The 21492-nt window shown below is 39.2% G+C and overlaps 2 protein-coding genes and 1 long non-coding RNA gene across 6 annotated transcripts in view; 1 reads left to right on the top strand and 2 right to left on the bottom strand.

Moving 5' to 3' along the window:
• The window catches only part of PAICS (phosphoribosylaminoimidazole carboxylase and phosphoribosylaminoimidazolesuccinocarboxamide synthase), a 49665-nt gene extending 34215 nt beyond the window's left edge, over window positions 1-15450 (top strand). For 2 of the 3 annotated variants that reach the window (XM_063610445.1, XM_063610444.1), the window contains 8 exons: window positions 2134-2154; window positions 2472-2650; window positions 4187-4366; window positions 4464-4577; window positions 6352-6435; window positions 7609-7789; window positions 9363-9521; window positions 15158-15450. In XM_063610445.1, coding sequence (XP_063466515.1) covers window positions 2134-2154; window positions 2472-2650; window positions 4187-4366; window positions 4464-4577; window positions 6352-6435; window positions 7609-7789; window positions 9363-9521; window positions 15158-15324 — 1085 coding nt within the window. In that variant the 3' untranslated portion in view covers window positions 15325-15450. The remainder of the gene's footprint in view (window positions 1-2133; window positions 2155-2471; window positions 2651-4186; window positions 4367-4463; window positions 4578-6351; window positions 6436-7608; window positions 7790-9362; window positions 9522-15157) is intronic. The other variant, XM_055294628.2, reaches the window with a different exon arrangement.
• The window catches only part of PPAT (phosphoribosyl pyrophosphate amidotransferase), a 74682-nt gene that overhangs the window by 51282 nt on the left and 1908 nt on the right, over window positions 1-21492 (bottom strand). The window lies entirely within an intron of this gene.
• On the bottom strand, window positions 2727-9369 carry LOC134731529 (uncharacterized). The gene is made up of 2 exons (XR_010113877.1): window positions 8381-9369; window positions 2727-4953 (listed from the first exon to the last, which is right to left on the bottom strand). It is a non-coding gene; the product is annotated as an uncharacterized lncRNA (long non-coding RNA).

The following is a 21492-nucleotide window of genomic DNA, read 5'->3' as shown; positions in this document are numbered from 1 at the left end:
CAGGAACAAACTGTAAAGGACTATATAAATAAGAAGTAATCTTTTTCCATGGAAATAGTATAACTGTGTTATACAATTTGTGGACTTGGTTTTATTACTTAAAAATTAAAATCTGGCCTTCTTAGTGATGATGAAATCCCAATTTCCTCACAGAAACTCACTATAATTACATTAAGTGTGATAGTAGTATATGAAGAACGATACTACAGTTGCTAAACCACAGATGGGCATCTGGATTGATCTAAAAGAGGGACGGCCACAGGGACATATGTATTAGCTAGAATTAGTATTCTAGCTAATATGTGTTCATTGTAATCCAGAAAGTGTCAGTGACATAAACATTTTTTAGTAACCTGGATGAGAGTTTTGAGTTTTGTGGACAACTAAGATAAACAATGGGAATTTTTTTCTCACCAGGCAGTCATGGAATTTGCTTTCATATTTAGCAGTATTAGAAGCTATCGTTATGTCATCTAAACTGAGTCTCTTTTAGAAACTTTTAGGGATTTTTTGTGCGAGATGATTACCATAGCTTCATTATGTGCTTTTGGTTCTCCTTGAGGTTGGGGTGTCTCTCTAAGTAGAAGTTATCTTTATATTAAACAATAGAATTGGATACTACTATGTCCAGCTTGGTAGACAAATGAGCAAATATATGACTAATAATTAACAGACCTAAGGGAGAAGAGCTCCTGAAACCAAGGATGTAGTTACCACCCCAAGTTGAGAATTGATTAAAGTCACCTGTCTATCCATGAGCCTGATCATTCATTAAAAGTTAAACAACAGATTACATCTAATTTTTTTTTTTAAAAAAGGTTAAAATGACAGTTTTACTTCCCCTCTTTTCATTTTTTCCTTAGGGTTTCTGTTCATGTAACATACCACAATTCTTTCTCTTTTTCATTTGAGTCTTACGAGTCAGATTCAAAGGGAGGGCAGAGGAAATAGTGTAGGGTTTGGACAGTGCGTTTCAAGTCCAGGCTCCATTACCAAATGGCTACATGACCTAGTGTGTGAAATTACTTCTTTGAGCCTCTGTTTTTTTCACTGTAAAATGTATAAATAATAATACCTACCTCAAGGCCGGGCGCAGTGGCTCACACCTGTAATCCCAGCACCTTGGGAGACTGAGGTGGGTGGATCACGAGATCAGGAGTTTGAGACCAGCCTGACCAACATGATGAAACCCTGTCTCTACTAAAAATACAAAAATTAGCCAGGTGTGGTGGTGCACACCTGTAATCCCAGCTACTCAGGAGGCTGAGGCAGGAGAATCTCTTGAACCCAGGAGGCGGAGGTTGCAGTGAGCCAAGATCACGCCACTGCATTCCAGCCTGGGTGACACTTTGTCTCAAAAAAAAAAAAAAAAAAAAACCTACCTCAAAATTTTATGCACAGCTAAATGAGACAACATATATAAAACACTTAGCACAGTGGAGGGTTTCCATAAATAGAAGCTCCCTTCATGTATGGATACACATATAACAGCAAAGGTCCCCAATTCTTTCCTGATAATAAAAGTTAGACTAGAGGATTAGGCTGGGATTGGAAATAGTATTGCAGGCTGAAAATGAGCATTATCTCAAACCCATGTAGGTTTCCAGGAGATATTTTAATTCATGTTAATGCTGTAGCGTTACTTTGTACTGTGATGTAATAACACTTCAGGAGAGGCAATACAGCAAAGTGGTTAAGTGGGCGGCTCCTAGAGACAGGATAGGTTGGAAATCCTGCTTTACCTAATACTAGCTGACATTACTGCTGTGTCTCAGTGTCCTTACCTGTTTTGTTGGATTGATCTTAATAGTATCTTATCAAATGTTATGAGGATTAAACAAAAAAGATGTATTTAAAATGGTTGGAACAATATCTGCCATAAAATAGGCTCCTGATATTTTTTAAAAGAAAATTGTGATAAATACATAAAATTTACCAGTTTGACCATTTTTAAGTGTCCAATTCAGTGGCATTATGTGCATTCACAATGTTGTACACTCATCCCATTATCCATTTCCAGAACGTTTTCATCATCCCAAACAAACTGTGTAGCATTAAACAATAACTATTCCTCCCACTCCTCAGCCCTTGGTAACTTCCATTCTCTTTTCTGTCTGAATTTGCCTATTCTAGTTACCTCATATAAGTCAAATTGTAAATATTTGTTCTTTTGCATTTTGTGTTTTTCATTTAGCCTAGTGTTTTTAAGCTTCATCCATATTATATAGCATGGATGTATCAGGAATTTCATTCCTTTTTATGGCTGAACAATACATTGTATATATAGTCATGTGCTGCTTACTGTTTGAGTCAACAACTGATTGCATCTACATTAAATAAAGAGAAAAATTACACTTATTTTTGATAGAGGTTCTTTGTTTCTTGTAAAGGGTAGAGTTTTATTGTGCCTCAGATCTACGTTTTTACATATCATTTCAATACCTTTTTTAACTTTGGTTATCAACATGTAGGTATTAAAACTGCCTTCACCAGAAAATGTGGGGAGACAGCTTTCATTGCACCCCAGTGTGAAATGATTCCAATTGAATGGGTTTGCAGAAGAATAGCAACCGGTTCTTTTCTCAAAAGAAATCCTGGTGTCAAGGAAGGATATAAGTTTTACCCACCTAAAGTGGAGTTGTTTTTCAAGGTAATTATCTTATGCCTCTATTTTGTCTTACTGTAACACGGCAACAAATTTATAATTAGAAACTCTAAAGGTTTAAATATGCAAGCAAAGTTTTTGATATTTTGATATTGCAAATGTCATTCCAAAATTTGTCTTATCTAGTTGCCAGTGTCAATAATGTACACTTCCATTAGCAATGATAAATCAAATTTTAAAAAGAAAGCATCTGAAAACTTTCCCTTTGAACCAAGATGACTAACAGGAAGAAGAGAAAGGTAACATTTAATTAATTTTGTTAAAATTTAGTTGAAATCTTTTTATATTCTAATACAGGAAAACTATACTAACAATGTCTCTTATAAGTGAAAATATATAAATAAAGGTTGTAAGAATCATTGGTTATGAATTTTTGTAGGCTTTACTGCTTTAACCATCTTGATTTATGCTGTTAAGCATAGATCTGCTTGGGAAGCAACATCAGTGTTGCTTTTTAATCAATGAGTTATGTAACTTGTGTGTATTATGATTATATAGATCAAGAATTTATAAAGATATTGTCATATAAAGTTGGGACACTGCTTAGAATAAAATGAAATTCTTTCATTTTTTTCACTTACCTCTTTGTCTGAGGTCTCTTGAATTATCAAATAATGTCCCTAAAAAATTACAGTGCTGTATAAATGCTAATAAAAAGTGAGGTCAGAAGGTTATGAGAACTGTGGTTTTGGAAAGATTTGATTGATTAAAATGTGCTTTGGCCTTCCTGTCATGTCTGATGACTGTTATTAAGGAAAAACAAAAATCACAAACTTAAATTCTGTTTAAATTGGCTTATAGAGGTTAAATTCTTTGAAATACTTTGTGACCTAGAATAAGTTACTCACCTAAATACTTTGAATTTTAAAGTGCTATTGAGAGTAAACAAATTAAGAGTAATAGTTTTTTCTGCTTGCAGGAGCTAACTAGGAAAAAAAAGAGGAGTAATAATTGCTTTGAATTAAGGAGTATCATAAACAAAAAATTTCTTTAGATGTCTCATTCTGTTGCCCAGGCTGCTCTTGAACTCCTAGGCTCAAGCGATCCTCCTGCCTCAGCCTCCTAAATTACTGGGACTACAGTGTGAGCCATTGCACCTGGCTCAAAATTTCTTTCTTTTTCTTTTTTTTTTTTTTTTGAGACGAAATCTCCCTCTGTTGCCTAGGCTAGAGTGCAGTAGTGCTCTCTCAGCTCACTGCAACCTCCACCTCCTGGGTTAAAATGATTCTTCTGCCTCAGCCTCCCAAGTGACTAGGATTACAGGTGTACACCCAGCTAATTTTTTGTATTTTTAGTAGACAGGGTTTCACTATGTTGGCCAGGCTGGTCTCGAACTCCTGACCTTGTGATCCGCCCACCTCAGCCCCCCAAAGTGCTGGGATTACAGGCGTGAGCCGCCATGCCCGACCGTGGCTGAAAATTTCCAAGGAGTTCATGCTCAAGTGAAAAGGATGTTGGTTTTTCTGAAAACTTTAAAAATTCTAGATTTAAGTTAATTGTACTACTATACTTTATTCACAGGATGATGCCAATAATGACCCACAGTGGTCTGAGGAACAGCTGATTGCTGCAAAATTTTGCTTTGCTGGACTTGTCATAGGCCAGACTGAAGTGGATATTATGAGTCATGCTACACAGGCTATATTTGAAATACTGGAGAAATCCTGGTTGCCCCAGAATTGTACACTGGTTGATATGAAGGTACAGATAAAACAATAGGATTTGAAAGTAAAGGTTATAGTTGAGAGATGCTTTCATAGAATAGTTTTTGAAAACTTTGTTGACATGCTGTTTCCAGATTGAATTTGGTGTTGATGTAACCACCAAAGAAATTGTTCTTGCTGATGTTATTGACAATGATTCCTGGAGACTCTGGCCATCAGGAGATCGAAGCCAACAGAAAGACAAACAGGTAGATAATGCTTCAGGTTTTTTATCCTTTTTGAGATCAAGCTGAGATAGAGGAGAAAGGAGAGATGAGGGGGGAAAAGCAAATTATTGTTCCTAGTGAGATGAACCTGTTTTGTTGATCACTGTTTATTTTTAAAGATAAATATCTCTGGTATCCTAATATAAGAATAATAGGAATAATACTTTACATTTATAAAGCAAATTTCTCATCTGTTATCTTAATAACATTGTCACAACAGTAATAGCAAGTACTATGTTTGGCTAAATGAAAACTAAGGGTCTTAAGAGGATGGGTATCTTCACAATTACTGGAGTCAGGGGCAGATCTGGGACTCTATCCCAAGTCTCCTGGATGTTACCAGGCTCCATTTCTGCTTCTATAAAAAACAACAGACACTTCTCAAAAGAAGGCATTTATGCAGCCAACAAACATGAAAAAAAGCTCATCATCACTGATCATTAGAGAAATGCAAACCTAAACCACAATGAGATACCATCTCACACCAGTCAGAATGGCCATTTTTAAAAAGTCAGGAAACAACAGATATGCTGGAGAGGCTGTGAAGAAATAGGAATGCTTTTACACTGTTGGTGGGAATGCAAATTAGTTCAGCCATTGTGGAAGACAGTGTGGTGATTCCTCAAGGATCTAGAACCAGAAATACCATTTGACCCAGCAATCCCATTACTGGGTATATACCCAAAGGAATATAAATCATTCTACTGTAAAGACACGTGCACAGGAGCCGCACTATTTACAATAGCAAAGACATGGAACCAACCCAAATGCCCATCAGTGATAGACTGGATAAATAAAATGTGATACATGCACACCATGGAATACTATGCAGCCATAAAAAAGAATGAGATTGGCCAGGTGCGGTGGCTTACACCTATAATACCAGCACTTTGGGAGGCCAAGGCGGGTGGATGACAAGGTCAGGAGTTCAAGACCAGCCTGCCTGGCCAAGATAGTGAAACCTTGTCTCAAAAAAAAAAAAAAAAATTAGCTGGGCATGGTGGTGGGCGCCTGTAATCCCAGCTTCTCAGAAGGCTGAGGCAGAGAATTGTTTGAACCCGGGAGGTGGAGGTTGCAGTGAGCCGAGATTGTGCCACTGTGCTCCAACCTGGTTGACAGAGCGAGACTGTGTCTCCAAAAAGAAAAAGAAAAAGAATGAGATCATGTCCTTTGCAGGGAAATGGATGCAGCTAGAAGCCATCATCCTCAGCAAACTAACACAGGAACGGAAAACCAAACACCACGTTCTCCCTCATAAGTGGGAGTTGAACACTGAAAACATGGACACGGAGGGGAACAACACACATTGGGGCCTGTCGCAGGGTGGGGAGCAAGGGGAGGGAGAGCATTACGACAAATACCTAATGTATATGAGGCTTAAAACCTAGATGACAGGTTGATGGGTGCAGCAAACTACCATGCCACATGTATACCTATGTAACAAACCTGCACATTCTGCACGTATTTAGAATAAAAAATAACAGAAAACAAAATTAGAACAAGACCCTTTCTGTACTTTATAAAAATTCTCAAGGCAGTTAATTGTAGTTGCTAGTACAGAAAACACTTAACCGAAAATAAAAGTATACTTTACTGTGGAACTTTCTCTAGTTTAATTCAGGAAGTGAAAAGATGCATTTTCAGAAATATCCCTTGCTATACAAACTCTTCATAATCTCTCCCCAAAACTCAGAAACCAAATAGTTTCAGGTAGCAAGAGATACTTGTTTTCTAAACTTTCTATCTTATTTTCTAGTCTTATCGGGACCTCAAAGAAGTAACTCCTGAAGGGCTCCAAATGGTAAAGAAAAACTTTGAGTGGGTTGCAGAGAGAGTAGAGGTAAACCTTCTGTAGTAAAACTGTGCTGTATTATGTGTTTTTCTTCTAAGAAAACCTTGTTTCAAAAGAAAAAATGGGAGAGTATAGTGCTTTTCTTTTCAGTGACTTTTTTTGTTGTTGTTGTTTTTGAGACGGAGTCTTGCTCTGTCGCCCAGGCTGGAGTGCAGTGGCGCCATCTCAGCTCACTGCAAGCTCCGCCTCCCGGGTTCCCGCCATTCTCCTGGCTCAGCCTCCGGAGTAGCTGGGACTACAGGCGCCCGCCAACACGCCCGGCTAATTTTCTGTATTTTTAGTAGAAACGGGGTTTCACCGTGTTAGCCAGGATGGTCTTGATCTCCTGACCTCGTGATCCCCCCGCCTCGGCCTCCCAAAGTGCTGGGATTACAGGCGTGAGCTACCACGCCCAGCTTTTCAGTGACTTTGAAAGTGAGGAACACTTTCAGGAAAGGTATCAGCTGGGCTATCCTTACTAGTATACTGGAACTCCGTGCTGTTAAGCTAGCCAATACACACCTCCCAGATCCTGTTGGGGAAACCTGGAATCTGTCTCCTCCCTACCCCGCAGGAGAAACCTTATGTTTCCTACTCACCTCCACTGCTAGTCAGAGTTCCATTAGCATGGGATGGATGGAACTCTGTGTGACTTTAAATGTTACTTTAAGTTTCATGGTATTACTATAATTCTGGGAGTTGAATGGGGTTTGTGATTATGCAAAGGTCATAATCACATTTGAGAACATTATTCTCATAGGAATATATATTTTGAATTCCAAGCAATTAACTTACAAAGACTTAGAACATGACTTCTGATTTGGCTGATCATACCTTAAAGCTTCCATTAAACAAAGTGCACTAAAGGTCTTAGGATGAAATATTTTGTATTATAATTTCCTGAAAATTAAAATATTTTGAGTATCTTTACTCTTTATTTTAAATAAACATAATTTGTCTGATAAAAATTGAATTCTTTAGGTCTTAATGATGAAGACCACTTTCCTTTATATATTGAGATTATTTTTAAAATAAATCCTTTTTGTTCTGTTTGTCTCTTTCTTAAATTTGATCTGTTAAGAAAGAAAATATTGTGCCCAGATGTAATTTTACTACAAACTCTAGCTCATTTATTCATTTTTGTTTTTATGTTCTTTTCATATCCACGCATTTTTTCTTCAGTTGCTTTTGAAATCAGAAAGTCAGTGCAGGGTTGTAGTGTTGATGGGCTCTACTTCTGATCTTGGTCACTGTGAAAAAATCAAGAAGGCCTGTGGAAATTTTGGCATTCCATGTGAACTTCGAGTAACATCTGCGCATAAAGGACCAGATGAAACTCTGAGGATTAAAGCTGAGTATGAAGGTAAACCACAAGTAATATGGACATTTCAGGTATTTCTGATTTTGCTAAAAGTAATTACACACTTTAGAATAATAATGCTGAAAAAGAGCTTTGTCACTTTTCTAAGGGAAAAACACATGATATACTAGGCTTTCTTTTTTTCTTTTTTTCTTTTTTTTTTTTTTTTGAGATGCAGTCTCACTCTGTCGCCCAGGCTGGAGTACAGTGGCGCCATCTCAGCTCACTGCAAGCTCCACCTCCCGGGTTCACACCATTCTCCTTCCTCAGCCTCCCAAGTAGCTGGGACTACAGGCGCCCGCCACCACACCGGGCTAAATTTTTGTATTTTTAATAGAGACGGGGTTTCCACTGTGTTAGCCAGGATGGTCTTGACCTCCTGGTCTCGTGATCTGCCTGCCTTGGCCTCCCAAAGTGCTGGGATTACAGGCGTGAGCCACCGCGCCCAGCCACTAGGCTTTCTTAATACTCACCTTCAAAGAGCTTAAGGTACTCTAGAAGCTTAGAAAAGAAAGGAGCAGGGAGAAATAATTAAAAATGCAAGTATGAAAAGAAAACAAAGACTAGAATGATGAGAACCTCTGGCATCCTTACCTGGTAAGAAGCCCCTGGAGCATTGCTTCTAATATGCTCCAATAGAAAATAGGCCCCCACAGTTACAGGAGGTGGGAGGCTGAAATAGCAGGTTCTCCCGGGAATCTTTAATTGCCACCCTTTCCTGGGAGGCAGTCAGATAGGAAATTAAAGAACAGTTTCAGAATACAGTACATAAAAAATAATGGTATAGCAGTGATCTAAAATAATGGAGCCCTGGGTTTACAACCAAATGTTTCTCAACTGGAAAAACTGTTGATTATTTCATGTACAGGTTGTTGCTATGGAAGTGTAGTTACTAATTTTGGGGGAGTGGGAGGTTGGGGGAACTCAGACTCCTTTGATAGCTAATGAATTCTAGAACTCTTTTCAGAAAATCGCAAATACGTACAATTTTGGATTCTAGGTTACAAATCTCTGCTTTAGGAAACAAGGATAATTTATAAATTTATCAAAGAATGAATTGCTTAAGAGATTATGTTAAAAAATATATCAAAGGGCCTTAAAAATTTGGGGACACTATATTAATTAAACTTTCCTTCAACTCTTGTTTCAAGACGTGTCCCTAAACCCTTAGTCTATATTAACTGGTTCTCCCTGCACCGGTTGAGGGACTACCCAGTCAAGAAAGACACCTGTTCAGATGTTGTCATTCTTCATTTTGGTCAGCCTACGCAGCAATAGAAGAGGCCTATGAGCTATTTCCTCACTAACACCCTGCTATCCCCTTTATAATGTAGATCTCAAAAACAACCAAACCGATTCCAGCTACTTTATTACTTGACTTACAGTAAGTGGCAGAGTAACCTTATATTTTGAATATATGTGTAATAATAATATTTTATGTTTTTTCAGAGAAGACTATTCAAGGACCTCAAGTAATTAAAACATATAGGCCTTAAACCAAAAAAAAAAAAAAAAAACCCTGTCTTTAAATCTGTTTTGAATGTTTAGCGTAATTATACACTTGTTATTTCCCTAGGGGATGGCATTCCTACTGTATTTGTGGCAGTGGCAGGCAGAAGTAATGGTTTGGGACCAGTGATGTCTGGGAACACTGCATATCCAGTTATCAGCTGTCCTCCCCTCACACCAGACTGGGGAGCTCAGGATGTGTGGTCTTCTCTTCGACTACCCAGTGGTAAGATACATTGAATTTTTTAAAACTGTTCATTACAAGCATTTAACAGATGCAAAACAGTAGACAGAATAGCATAATAAAATCTCATGTACCCATGACCTAGCTTCAGCAATTAACATCTTGTTGTGTCTACAGCCATCTCCTGCTGGATTATTTTAAAGCAGATCTTAGACATTATAGCAATTTATACTTAAGTATATGTTTAAGTAATACGGGCTCTAGTTTTTAAATCATAGTCATGATATTGTTACAGAACAAAAGGGGCCCACTATCTGATGCATTAGAAACCGGTGCTATCTAAGCCACCAGGTTTTTGAGAAAGAAAGGCTTCCTCTTCCAAGTTGACCAACAAGGAGACATGAGTCCAGCTCAAATCTGTGCTGGCTTTAAGGCAGTAATTTTATTAGAAAAGGTTTAGGGGATAGATTCTGGGATTAGTAGGTGATTGGTGGAAGGAAAGGGGAGGTCTAGAAAGTCCTTGGGCATGTGCAGTTATCTCTTCATGTTATTTCATGGATCACGTGTGTAAATTTGGGGGAGTTAGAATGAATTATGGTGGAAATTGGGCCTGTGACATCAGTAAGCTGGTTCTGTGCAGACTCTAGTTGGCCATATTGTTTAATCTACCATTCTGCAAACTCAAGAATTTCTGTTAGTTGTTGGTGTCTTTTAACTCTCGGGGACAGTTTCAATACCATATTCACACCCAAGAAAGAGTAGTGGTAGTTTCTTAAGATATAATTTTTAGTTGGTGTCCTAGTTTTCTAATTGTCTCATCCGTTTGTTCAGATCCACCACAGTCCTTATATTGCATTTAGTTGATAATCTCTTAATTTTTTAAATATATAACAATTCATCCTCCCTTTTTCCCTTTCATTTTTTGATAGAATTTTCTACATTTTGGATTTGGCTTCTTAAATTTCTAGGTGGTGGTAAACATGCTCTTCCATTCCCTATATTTTCTATAAACTGATGGTGAGATCTGTAATAAAGTCAAGTTTAGGTATTTTTTTCCCAAGAATTCATGGTATTGATTTTTTTTTTTTTAAAGTAAATGTGATCATGTTACTTCTGTAGAGAGAATAAAATTTTATTCTTAAATATTGGGGATAAGGCTGGGTGCAGTGGCTCATGCCTGTCATCCCAGCACTTTGGGAGGCTGAAGCGGGCAGATCTCTTGAGGTCAGGAGTTCAAGACCTGCCTGGCCAATATGGTGAGACCCCATCTCTACTAAAAATACAAAAATTACCTAGGCATGATGGTGAGCACCTGTAATCCCAGCTACTCAGAGGCTGAGGTAGGAGAATCGCTTGAACCTGGGAGGCAGAGGTGAGTCAAGATTGCACCACTGGACTCCAAACTGGGCAACAGAGTGAGACTCCGTCTCAAAATAAAAAATTGGGGATAAAAGATAATAACATAACGAAGTCCCCTTTTGGCTGATGGAACTGGATCACATAACAGTGTTGTGGTTTGTTCATCATAGTCCAAGATATGATCTGATGTTCTGCAGTTTATGAGGGTCAATATTGTTTCAGTAGGAGATTTGCTTTATTACTAAAATCCCTAACTTTTCTCATAGCTGTATATATCCAGTCTTGATATGTGTCAAGTATATTAAGTCCTTGAGCCCTCCAACCTGGTCCAGTGGACTGGCTTCTCTCTAGGCATCCTTGTACTGCTGTTGTCTTAGGATCCCCCTTTACCATCATTTTGGAGACTCATTTTACCATTCTCTAGGCTTGGATCTCCCATGTTTTCCCCTTACTTGGTTTATTTTTATTTTGTTGGAGTACATTCTTGAACTTAGGGGCAAAAGAATACAAAAGGTAAATTTTGATACCTTGTATATCTAAAATGTGTATATTGAAGCCCTATACTTATTTGATAGTTTAGAAATAGAATCCTATGCTGAAAATCATTTTGCTTTGGAATTTTGGGAGCATTATTACTCCACTGTCTCCTAGCATCCACAGTTGAGGACTCCATTGCTTTTCCACTAGTCTGATTCTAGGTTTCTTATGAATTTTGTTTCTCTCTGGAAACTTTCAGGATCTTTTGTCTTTCATTGTTCTTAAATTTTACAGATGTGATGTGCTGAGTCTGTTTTCATTATGGACTTTCGGTGAGCTCTTTTAATCTGAAATTCTGATTTCTTAGTCCCCACTTTCCTTGAATTATTTAATTTTTATACCCCTCCATATTCCCTCTTCTCTCATTTTTGAATTTATTCAAATTTGGGCTTCCCTTGATTTCTATTCTACTTGTTTGTCTTGTTGCTATACTTTCTGGAATATTTCCTCAATTTTACATTGCAACCCTTCTATTGAGTTTTTCTTTTTTTTTTTTTTCTTGAGATAGAGTCAGGCTCTGTTGCCCAGGCTGGAGTGCAAGCAATGGCACAATCTCAGCTTACTGCAGCCTCCGCCTCCCAGGTTCAAGCGGTTCTCGTGCCTCAACTTCCTGAGTACCTGGGATTATAGGTGTGCACCACCACGCCCGGCTAATTTTTATATTTTTAGCGGAGATGTGGTTTCACCATTTTGGCCAGGCTGGTCTCGAACTCTTGACCTCAGGTGATCTGCCTGCCCTGGCCTCCCAAAGTGCTGAGGTTATGGGCGTGAGCCACTGTGCCCGGCCTTCATTTTGGATACAGGTGTTTTTTGTTTATTTGTTTTGATACAGGGTCTTGCTTTGTTGCCGAGGTGGGAGCACAGTGGCATGATCATATCTCACTGGACCCTTGAACTCCCAGACTCATGTGATCATGTGATCTGCCCACCTCAGCCTCCCAAGTGGCTATGACTACAGGCCCACACCATCACACCTGGCTAATTTTTTTACTTTTTGTAGAGATGGGCACTCCATATGTTGCCCAGGCTTGTCCTGAACTCCTGGACTCAAGCAATCTTCCCACCTCAGCCTCCCAAAGTGTTGGGATTGGGTAGGAACCACTGCCTCTGTTTTTGTTTTTGTTTTTTTTACACAATGTTTTTATATTTCTTTTGGTTTTTGATTTCTGGGTTTTTATTGTTGCTGTTGTTTGTGTGTTTTTAAATTTCCAAAAGCTCTTTTTTGTTCTCTAGAGATTTAAATTTCCAAAAGCTCTTTTTTGTTCTCTAGAGAAGATGATTATAGTCTGTTGCATATAGTTACTTTCTTCAGCTGTCTGGTAATCCTTGGCTCTTTGCTCTTTTAAGAGTAGAGTACTATAAAAAACCAATTGGAAACTTGAAGTGGGTGGTCCATGTCAAAATTGGGCTTCACTGTGGGGTGTATCTGGTAGGGATTGTTCTTCAAACAACCCCTCACATTAGTGTCTAAGTATTTTCTTAAGTGTTGACCAGAATTACTCAGAGAACAAAAGTTGTCTGTGCCTGGTGTCCCCTAGTTCAAAGACACCAAGACTAGAGTCTGTTTTACCTTCAGAAAAATGAAAGTCCTGGCTTGGTGGCTCATGCCTATAATCCCAACACTTTGGGAGGCAGAGATTGGTGGATTGCCTGAGCTCAGCCTAAGCAACCTGGTGAAACCCCATCTCTACCATAAATACAAAAATTAGCTAGGCATGGTGGCATACGCCTGTGGTCCCAGCTACTTGGGAAGCCAAGGTGGGAGGATCACTGGAGCCTGGGAAGTTAAGGCAGCAGTGAGCCGTGATCACACCACTGCACTCCGGATGACAGAGCGAGACCCTGTCTCAGAAAAAAATAAATAATGTTTAAAAAGAAAAAAAATTGCTACAGTGCTTTAAAGAGGCAGTTACTCAGGCAGATGGAGTGGGGAAGGAGATTTGAGGGCCTAGCTGCTTCTTAGACTTCGAGTCAATCATCTTCTTATTAGTCCCTATTCCCTTCCAAAGGTATCTGGTGCCACTAATTTAGTCAGTCAGCCTTTGGGGGAGTTCTGTAATGTCGGTCATGTTGCTTCTCATCTTTCCCTGCTTTCAGTTTAGAATTAAGTGTTCTTTTTTTTTTTTTTTTTTTTTTTTTAGATGGAGTTTCACTCTTGTTGCCCAGGCTAGAATGCAATGGCGCAACTGGGTTCAAGCGATTCTCTTGCCTCAGCCTCCCAAGTAGCTGAGATCACAGGCATGCACCACCACGCCCAGCTAATTTTGATTAAGTTTTCTTGGTCTGCTAACTTAGCTACCAGTGTGTTTGCCTTTCAGTTGCCAAAATGTTACTGCTGTTATCTGGCCTTGTGTGTTCATGCCTATTTCCTTTACTGTTTTTATAGGCTCTGAGAATCAAATTTTGTGCCTAAGCTATCTTTAACAAGATGTGACTATACAAATGTCTCAAGCTAAAAATCAGTGGCTACAAATAAAGCTGTAACCAAATTTGTGCCAGAGGAATTGTATAGATATCCATGGAGCTTACAAAAGGGGAGCATGATAAGCAAAAAACTGGCAATTTTTATAGTAGTGCTGTTTCAGGAGTGACAAATAATCTGGAAGACTTGTACATAATGATCACTAGAATTGGGGATAATCTTTTGAGGAGTAGTTTTACAGTAACCTGTGTAAAATCCTGAAGACTGCCCATATTTCTTCTCATCTCTGATGTCATGCTCACTAGATAATTTTTTTTCTTTTTTTTTACAATTTAAGCTATTCTTTTACCAGAAAGGGAGTCCTGGGCAGGAGGCACAGGTTATTTCAAATATTAGAGTGGAGCACTCTACCCAGTGTGCTAACAATAGTGGTTGACATTCTTGGAGCACATACTATGTACCAGGCAATGCTCTAAGCACTTTATCTACATTATTAATTCATTGAAGTGTCACATGAGGTAGCTACTAGTTAAAATTCCCTTCTCACAGAAGAGAATAAATTAACGTGAAGTAACTTGACCAATACCACATAGTAAGGGGTGGAGCTCCATAAAATAACGTATTAATACAAATTAGTAAATTGGCCTTGTGATTTGTATTTTACTCTGTTCTTGTTGTGGATAATGGGAGTCAAAGAGCCTGATGAATTCCAAGAATATTGGGAAAATGGAGCTTTTGGAACTATAGCCCCTGATCTAGCAAACACTAGACATAATAGTACAACCTCAAGACGCTCTGCCTGAGCAGACGTGGCCCCTAGGATGTTACTTTCTTATTCTGCTGTCTTGGAGCTTATTAATATTTATTTATAACTTGACATTTCCTAAAATTATTCTACGGATTTGACTTTTTTTACTGCTCAAAAATGTTAAAATAGTTTAAATGCAGATAGAAAGATTAGCTAGAAAATTGTCAAAACAACATAGCTTAAGTTTGTCTAAGAACAGGTACTTCTGTACACTTACCTTGACCCTTATTTTGCTTCAGTTGCTCTTCGCCAGGGATTGAAAGGGATAGTGTATGTGAACAGAAGTTTCAAAAAGATAAGTTTCTTTGTAAGTGAATTCCATAAGAAGGGTGATAGATGACATATATATAAAATATCTCTTCATGGCAGGTAATACTGACTGCTTTTCCTCTTGTAATCACTTTACCACTCTGGTATTAAAGACAGTTCTACAGATTCTACTTTAGATTAGAATCTGTGGCAGGACTGCTCTGAGTATAAAATGTTTTGTGAGGTTGTATTTTCATTACTAATTGAGCTCAATTTTCTGTCTTTTCCTTGCTGAACCAATAGGTCTTGGCTGTTCAACCATACTTTCTCCAGAAGGATCAGCTCAATTTGCTGCTCAGATATTTGGATTAAACAACCATTTGGTATGGAGCAAACTGCGAGCAAGCATTTTGAACACATGGATTTCCTTGAAGCAGGCTGACAAGAAAATCAGAGAATGTAATTTATAAGAAAGAATGCCATTGAATTTTTTAGGGGAAAAACTACAAATTTCTAATTTAGCTGAAGGAAAATCAAGCAAGATGAAAAGGTAATTTTAAATTAGAGAACACAAATAAAATGTATTAGTGAATAAATGCTTCTCTAGATCCTTATTAATAAACATAAACACCTAACCCCTCCTTTCTTAGGCTAGACACCAAGATATTTCAGCCAGCCTTTATCATTCCTCTTACTTTATCCTTTTTCCTTAAGTATTGGTGGTCACTACTATTGAGTTCCTTCCTTAACACTGATTAAATGATCTTAACTCCCTCAGTTAAAACTGGCATTACTGACTCCCAGCTATATTTCTCCAGACTTGTATTTTCCTTTTTTTTTTTTTTTTTTTTTGAGACAGGGTCTCACTGTTGCCCAGGCTGGAGTGCAGTGGCGTGATCTCAGTTCACTGCTGCCTTCCCTCTTGGGCTCAAGCAGTTCTCCCACCTCAGCCTCTCGAGTAACAGGGACTATAATCTTGCAGCACCATGCCGAGCTAATTTTATTTTTTTGTAGAGATGAGCTCGTACTATGTCACCCAGGTTTGTCTCCAACTCCTGAACCCAAGTAATTCTCCTATATCAGCTTCCCAAAGTGCTAGGGTTACAGGCATGAGCCACTGTGCCTGTCTAGACTTGTACTTTCAACTGTCCATTTCTCCCTATATGTCCCATGGGCACTCATAAAAAAACAGAATGCTCCCAACTTTATTCATCTTCCAAGCCTGTAACTCTTGGTATACTCAACTGTTGCAAGTCAGAAGCTTGATTTCATCACTGATGTTTTTCTCACGTTTCACATCTCACTCATGACCAAGTCATGTTGGTGTTAATTTCTGATTAACCCTTGAATTTACCACCTTCTCATCTTCTGTACAAAAGCCTCAAGTGAGGGTCAAATTCAACATTATCCTGATCTAGACAATCCCCATTCTCAAACCACCACCCTTTTCCAAGTTGATTGCCCAAGGACTTCTAACATAATAAACTCTTTTGCACCACACGCTTCTTTGAAAATATACATGCTGTTCACCCTCTCTCTCTGTAGAAAACTGCACACATAAAATGTACCAACAGATTTCATTGGTTCTTGGGTTCTCCCAAAGCCTATCCATGGTTTATAGATTAAGAATTAATGCGGTAGCCAGGCACAGTGGCTCACACCTATGATCACAGCACTTCGGGAGGCTGAAGCAAGCAGATCACTTTAAGTCAGGAGTTTGAGACCAGCCTGGCCAACATGGTGAAACTCTGTCTCTACTAAAAATACAAAAATTAGCCAGCCGTGATGATGGGCGCCTGTAATCCCAGCTACTTGGGAGGCTGAGGCATGAGAACTGCCTGAACCCGGGAGGCGGAGGTTGCAGTGAGCCTAGATCACGCCACTGCACTCCAACCTGGGCAACAGAGCAAGACTCTGTCTCAAAAGGGGGAAAAAAAAATTGCTGATGTGACCCATGAAGGGAACTCATTTTCCTCGTAATTTTTGGACTGCCACACATTGGTACCTTTAGTTCTTTGAAGGCCCACATTTTTATCATTAAGACCTATTTGTTAGCTAGTAGAGCTTTATTTTCACTGTCCATGAAACCTTCTGTAACCACTGTGACTACAAGTAGTTCCTTCTCTATTGAATTATTAGGTCCAGAATAGAAGATGTCATTGTACACTTTATTTCCCTCACACTGTGTTACGCTCTGATGTGCTATGCTTAGCTATCTGCCAGAGATTAGTAAATTATAAAACTCATGTGTACTACTTAAGTTTATATCTTATGCTAGTTTATAAGAACAACTAAAAGGACTTAGAAGATTAACTTTGGTTTCATGGTCTCTGAAGTCAGTGGCTGCTATTTCAGCTTGTTTACCCTTACCTAGCGTTAAGACTCCATCTACTCCTGTGCAGTATGTGAAAATTTTTAAACTTTCATTTAGACTGGTGGATAGGACTGACCATTATAAATTGTCATTATCAATTTTTTTTCCTTTTTTTTTTTAAGAGCCAAGTTCTCACTGTGTCCCAGGCTGGAAATGATTATAGCTCCCTGCAGCCTTGAACTCCTGGACTCAAGCTGCAGCCTCTTGAGTAGCTGGGTGCATGTGCCACCACACCCAATTATGAATTTCATCATTAGTTTCTTAGTAGAGTCCACATGTCCTCAGTAGTAAGTTCATCAGTGCTAAATATTTGAAGGTATTTCTGTTTTGTAAAAGTAACTTAAGCCTACCTGGTCTGCTATCTTTTGAGTATTTATACTTTCTATGGGCTTGTAGGTAAACATAAATAAAAATAGAAAAATTATCCCAATAATAGTTTTTAACCTTTTATGATAAAGACATGCTTAGAATTGCTGTTAAGCTTTCTGAGATTTAACCACTGAAAGTAAGTAAAAGACAAAGCACTTAGGTAAAGCTTCATTCAGTATTCATTCACCCAATACTGGTTTGATTCTAGGGCCTAGGAAAATAGGACTGAACAAAGCCCTCGTCCACATGGAACTTATGTTTTAGAGGGGAAAACAAACCATAAAAAGGTAAACAATATAAAATCAGGAAAAGATAAATGCGTATGAAGAATCAAAATGAGGACAGTGATGGGGATAAGAGGGGAAGGTTTCTGAGGAGAGCAGAGCAATGACGTAAAACCAAGACACACAGAGAGGGAAATAGCTTTCCATACTAAGGGAATGGGAAATAAAGCTGAGTTTTGCCTTGAGGACCTCCAAACATGAGAACTGCTAGAGCTCTGTGAACAAGGATGAGCGTGGAAGACAATATAAGCAAAGGCTAGATCACTTAGGGCCTATAGGCCACACTGAAGTGTGACAGGAAAAACTACTCAGTTTGAGCAGAGGCCTGACATACTTAACATATTTAAAGGTTCTTTGGCTGTTGTGTGGACAAGAGGAGAGGCAGAGATTGGTTAAGAGGCTATTGTAGCCCAGGTGAGGGATGATGTATGATCTTCAACATGTCTGATTTTTTTGTGCCTCAATTTCATGAAGTGTGAAAATGCAACTAATACCACCTCATAAAGTTGTGAGAATTACATGAGTCAATATATGTAAGGCCCATCATGGCACACAAATGTGTTATGTAATATCCATTTGGCAGACTGAAGAACAACAGTATGAATGGAATTCATTCACCATGAAAATTACCTGGAATTCTCCGGGCATGGTAGCTCATGCCTATAATCCCAGCACTTTGGGAGGCCGAGGCAGGTGGATCACCTGAGATCAGGAGTTCGAGACCAGCCTGACCAACATGGAGAAACCCCATCTCTAATAAAAATACAAAACTAGCCAGGCATGGTGGCACATTCCTGTAATCCCAGCTACTCAGGAGGCTGAGGCAAGAGAATCGCTTGAACCTGGGAAGCGGAGGTTGTAGTGAGCCGAGATTGCGCCATTGCACTCCAGCCTGGGCAACAAGGGCAAAACTCTGTTTCAAAAAAAAAAAGAAAGAAAATTACCTGGATTTCAATATTGCCATCAGCTGATTTAATTTCTAAAAATATGAAGAAAGGGGCAGTGTGATGTGCCACAGAGCATCCACAAACTGCCATTTCAGCCCAGCCAACCTTAGAAAGCCACTGAAAAGAGTTGTTTTTAATGGTGTTTTTACATCCAGCTTCCCACACCTCAAATACTTGGGGTGGAATTGTTAATCTCACATTGCAGTACAATGAAAATAGTGGAATGGAAATCAAGTGATAAAATGGAGCTAAATATTTCTTCTGCTTGCCTCTGAGTTAACAAGATACCATAAGATACTGTACATGAGGCCGGGCGCGGTGGCTCACGCCTTATTTCTTCTGCTTGCCTCAGAGTTGACAAGATGCTGTGCATGAGGCCGGGTGCAGTGGCTCACGCCTGTAATCCCAGCACTTTGGGAGGGTGAGGCGGGCAGATCACCTGAGGTCGGGAGTTCAAGACCAGCCTGACTGACATGGAGAAACCCCCTCTTTACTAAAAATACAAAATTAGCCAGGCATGGTGGTGCGTGCCTGTAATTCCAGCTACTCGGGAGGCTGAGGTGGGAGAATCGCTTGAACCCAGAAGGCAGAGGTCGTGGTGAGCACCCCAGCCTGGGCAGCAAGAGCAAAACTCTGTCACCAAAAAAAAAAAAAAAAAAAAAAAACAACTGTACATAGAAGCTTCTCAAATCATAAATGGCTAAATCCGTTAATATAAAAATACATTGTGGATACTGATGAGATGGCTAATTCTGTCAACTTGAGTGGGCTACGGGATGCCTTGATAGTTGGTCAAACATCATTTCTAGGTACATCTGTGATGGTGTTTCTGGAAGAGACTAGCACTTGAATCAGTAGACTTGAGTAAAGAAGACTGCCGTCACCCATGTGAGTGGGTGTCATCTAATCCATTGAGGGCCTGAATAGAACAAAACAGGGGAGGAAGGGTGAACTGCTGGGACATCCATTTTGTGCCCCCAGACGTTGGTGCTCCTGGTCCTCAGGCCTTCAGACTAGGACTTAACGTTATTGCCTCCCCTGATTCTCAAGCCTTTGGGTTTGGAACTACACTGGCTTTCCTGGGCCTTCAGCCTGCAGAAGGGAGACTGTGGGACATCACCTCCATTTTGCAGAGCCAATTTCTCATAATCTCTACATATCCTATTGGTTCTGTATTTTTTAGAGAACGAATACAGCCTACTATGTATATATAAGACCCTGGGAATGCAAAGATGAACAAAACCTTCTGCTCTCAATGAATCTTCGAAGTCCCCGGAGGCAAACAATTTCAAAACACTGTATTAAGTCTTAATATGGAATTAACAATAGGGTATTGTGAATACACAAAAGTAGGAAGGGCTCTCTGATCTCTAGAAAACAATTGTATACTGTGAATGAAAGAGCCTCTAATTCTCCACAGTCTATACTCAATCTCTCTTACCTTTCCATAATTTTCTTCAGCAAACTTATTACCACCAAACATAGTACATGTTTATTACCCATCTCTCCCAACTAGAAAATAAATTTATTACACTGGGCTGTCTTCTTTGTTGTCAGCTGTATCCCAGCAACTGATGTAATACACGGCACTGGCATATACAAGACATTCAAACACTTGTCAGATGAATAAAAGTGCAAATTTCAGGAGGTAGGGAGAACACATAACTACACAGAAGTTAGAGGTGAGTACCATGCAAGGAGGCTAGGAAATGAGTAAAGAGACCTATGTGAGTTGGGGAGGTGGCAAGCAGAGGCCAGATCACAAAAGCTCTTACTGCTAGTCTTTGTAGTTCGGATTTTATTATGAGGGTAGGAAAGTGGCATCAGATACGTGCTTTAAGAGATCAGTCTGGTTTTTTTCCCACCATGTGAAAACAGAAGATGCCACCTATGAATCAGAGTGGGCCCTCACCAGACAATCTTTCCATCCTTCACAATGTGAGATGTAAATTTGTTGTTTATTTCAAAAAACAAAACAAAACAAAAACACCACTATGGTTTGGAAGATTCCTGTTTCAAAAACGGCAGGTTAAGCCCCATATTTATAGGCTGTTTGCCACAAAACTCCATTAAAATGACATAAGAAATAGAAACAAGTCCACAGCAGCAAAATTCTGAGCATGTCTAAAAGCTACAAGGTATATGGGATTAGAATGATATCGAAACCAAAATTGCCAATTCTTATATAAAGTCAATGTTCTAAAAAGTACTACTAGGGCAGTGGCTCTTAACTTTTGGGAGGGGATGGTGGATATAAACACCTTTGGAGAATACAGTGGAATCTACATTTTCTCAGAATAACAAAATAGAACAAAATTTTGGGTATATCCAATATTCTCACACATTTTGGGTATACCATGTTATCTGGAGCTCACCCCCTGAAATCTAAACATAACTGGCTTGAAACCTGTGACAGTTCTAGTCAGTAAAAGTCTAAAGCTCTTCTCATGATTTTTACTAATTCTCAAGAATTACACCCTCCAGCACCTGGAGTTCAAGCTACCTTTCATGCTCTTTGCATTGTATACACTGCAAGAACCAGACAAAAATATGGCAGGGCACCATATGCCGTATCAGGAGCTGGGCAGTTTCTGCCCTCAAGGAACTCAGATTAGGCAAGGAATGTAAAGCAAAAAATGCCAATTATGTGCCAGGCAGTATGCT

This window comes from Symphalangus syndactylus, chromosome 10 (genome assembly GCF_028878055.3).
Source record: "Symphalangus syndactylus isolate Jambi chromosome 10, NHGRI_mSymSyn1-v2.1_pri, whole genome shotgun sequence".
NCBI classification, from domain to species: Eukaryota; Metazoa; Chordata; class Mammalia; order Primates; family Hylobatidae; genus Symphalangus; species Symphalangus syndactylus.
Note: the sequence above shows the minus strand (reverse complement) of the source record. Positions and strands in the feature narration are given on the sequence as shown.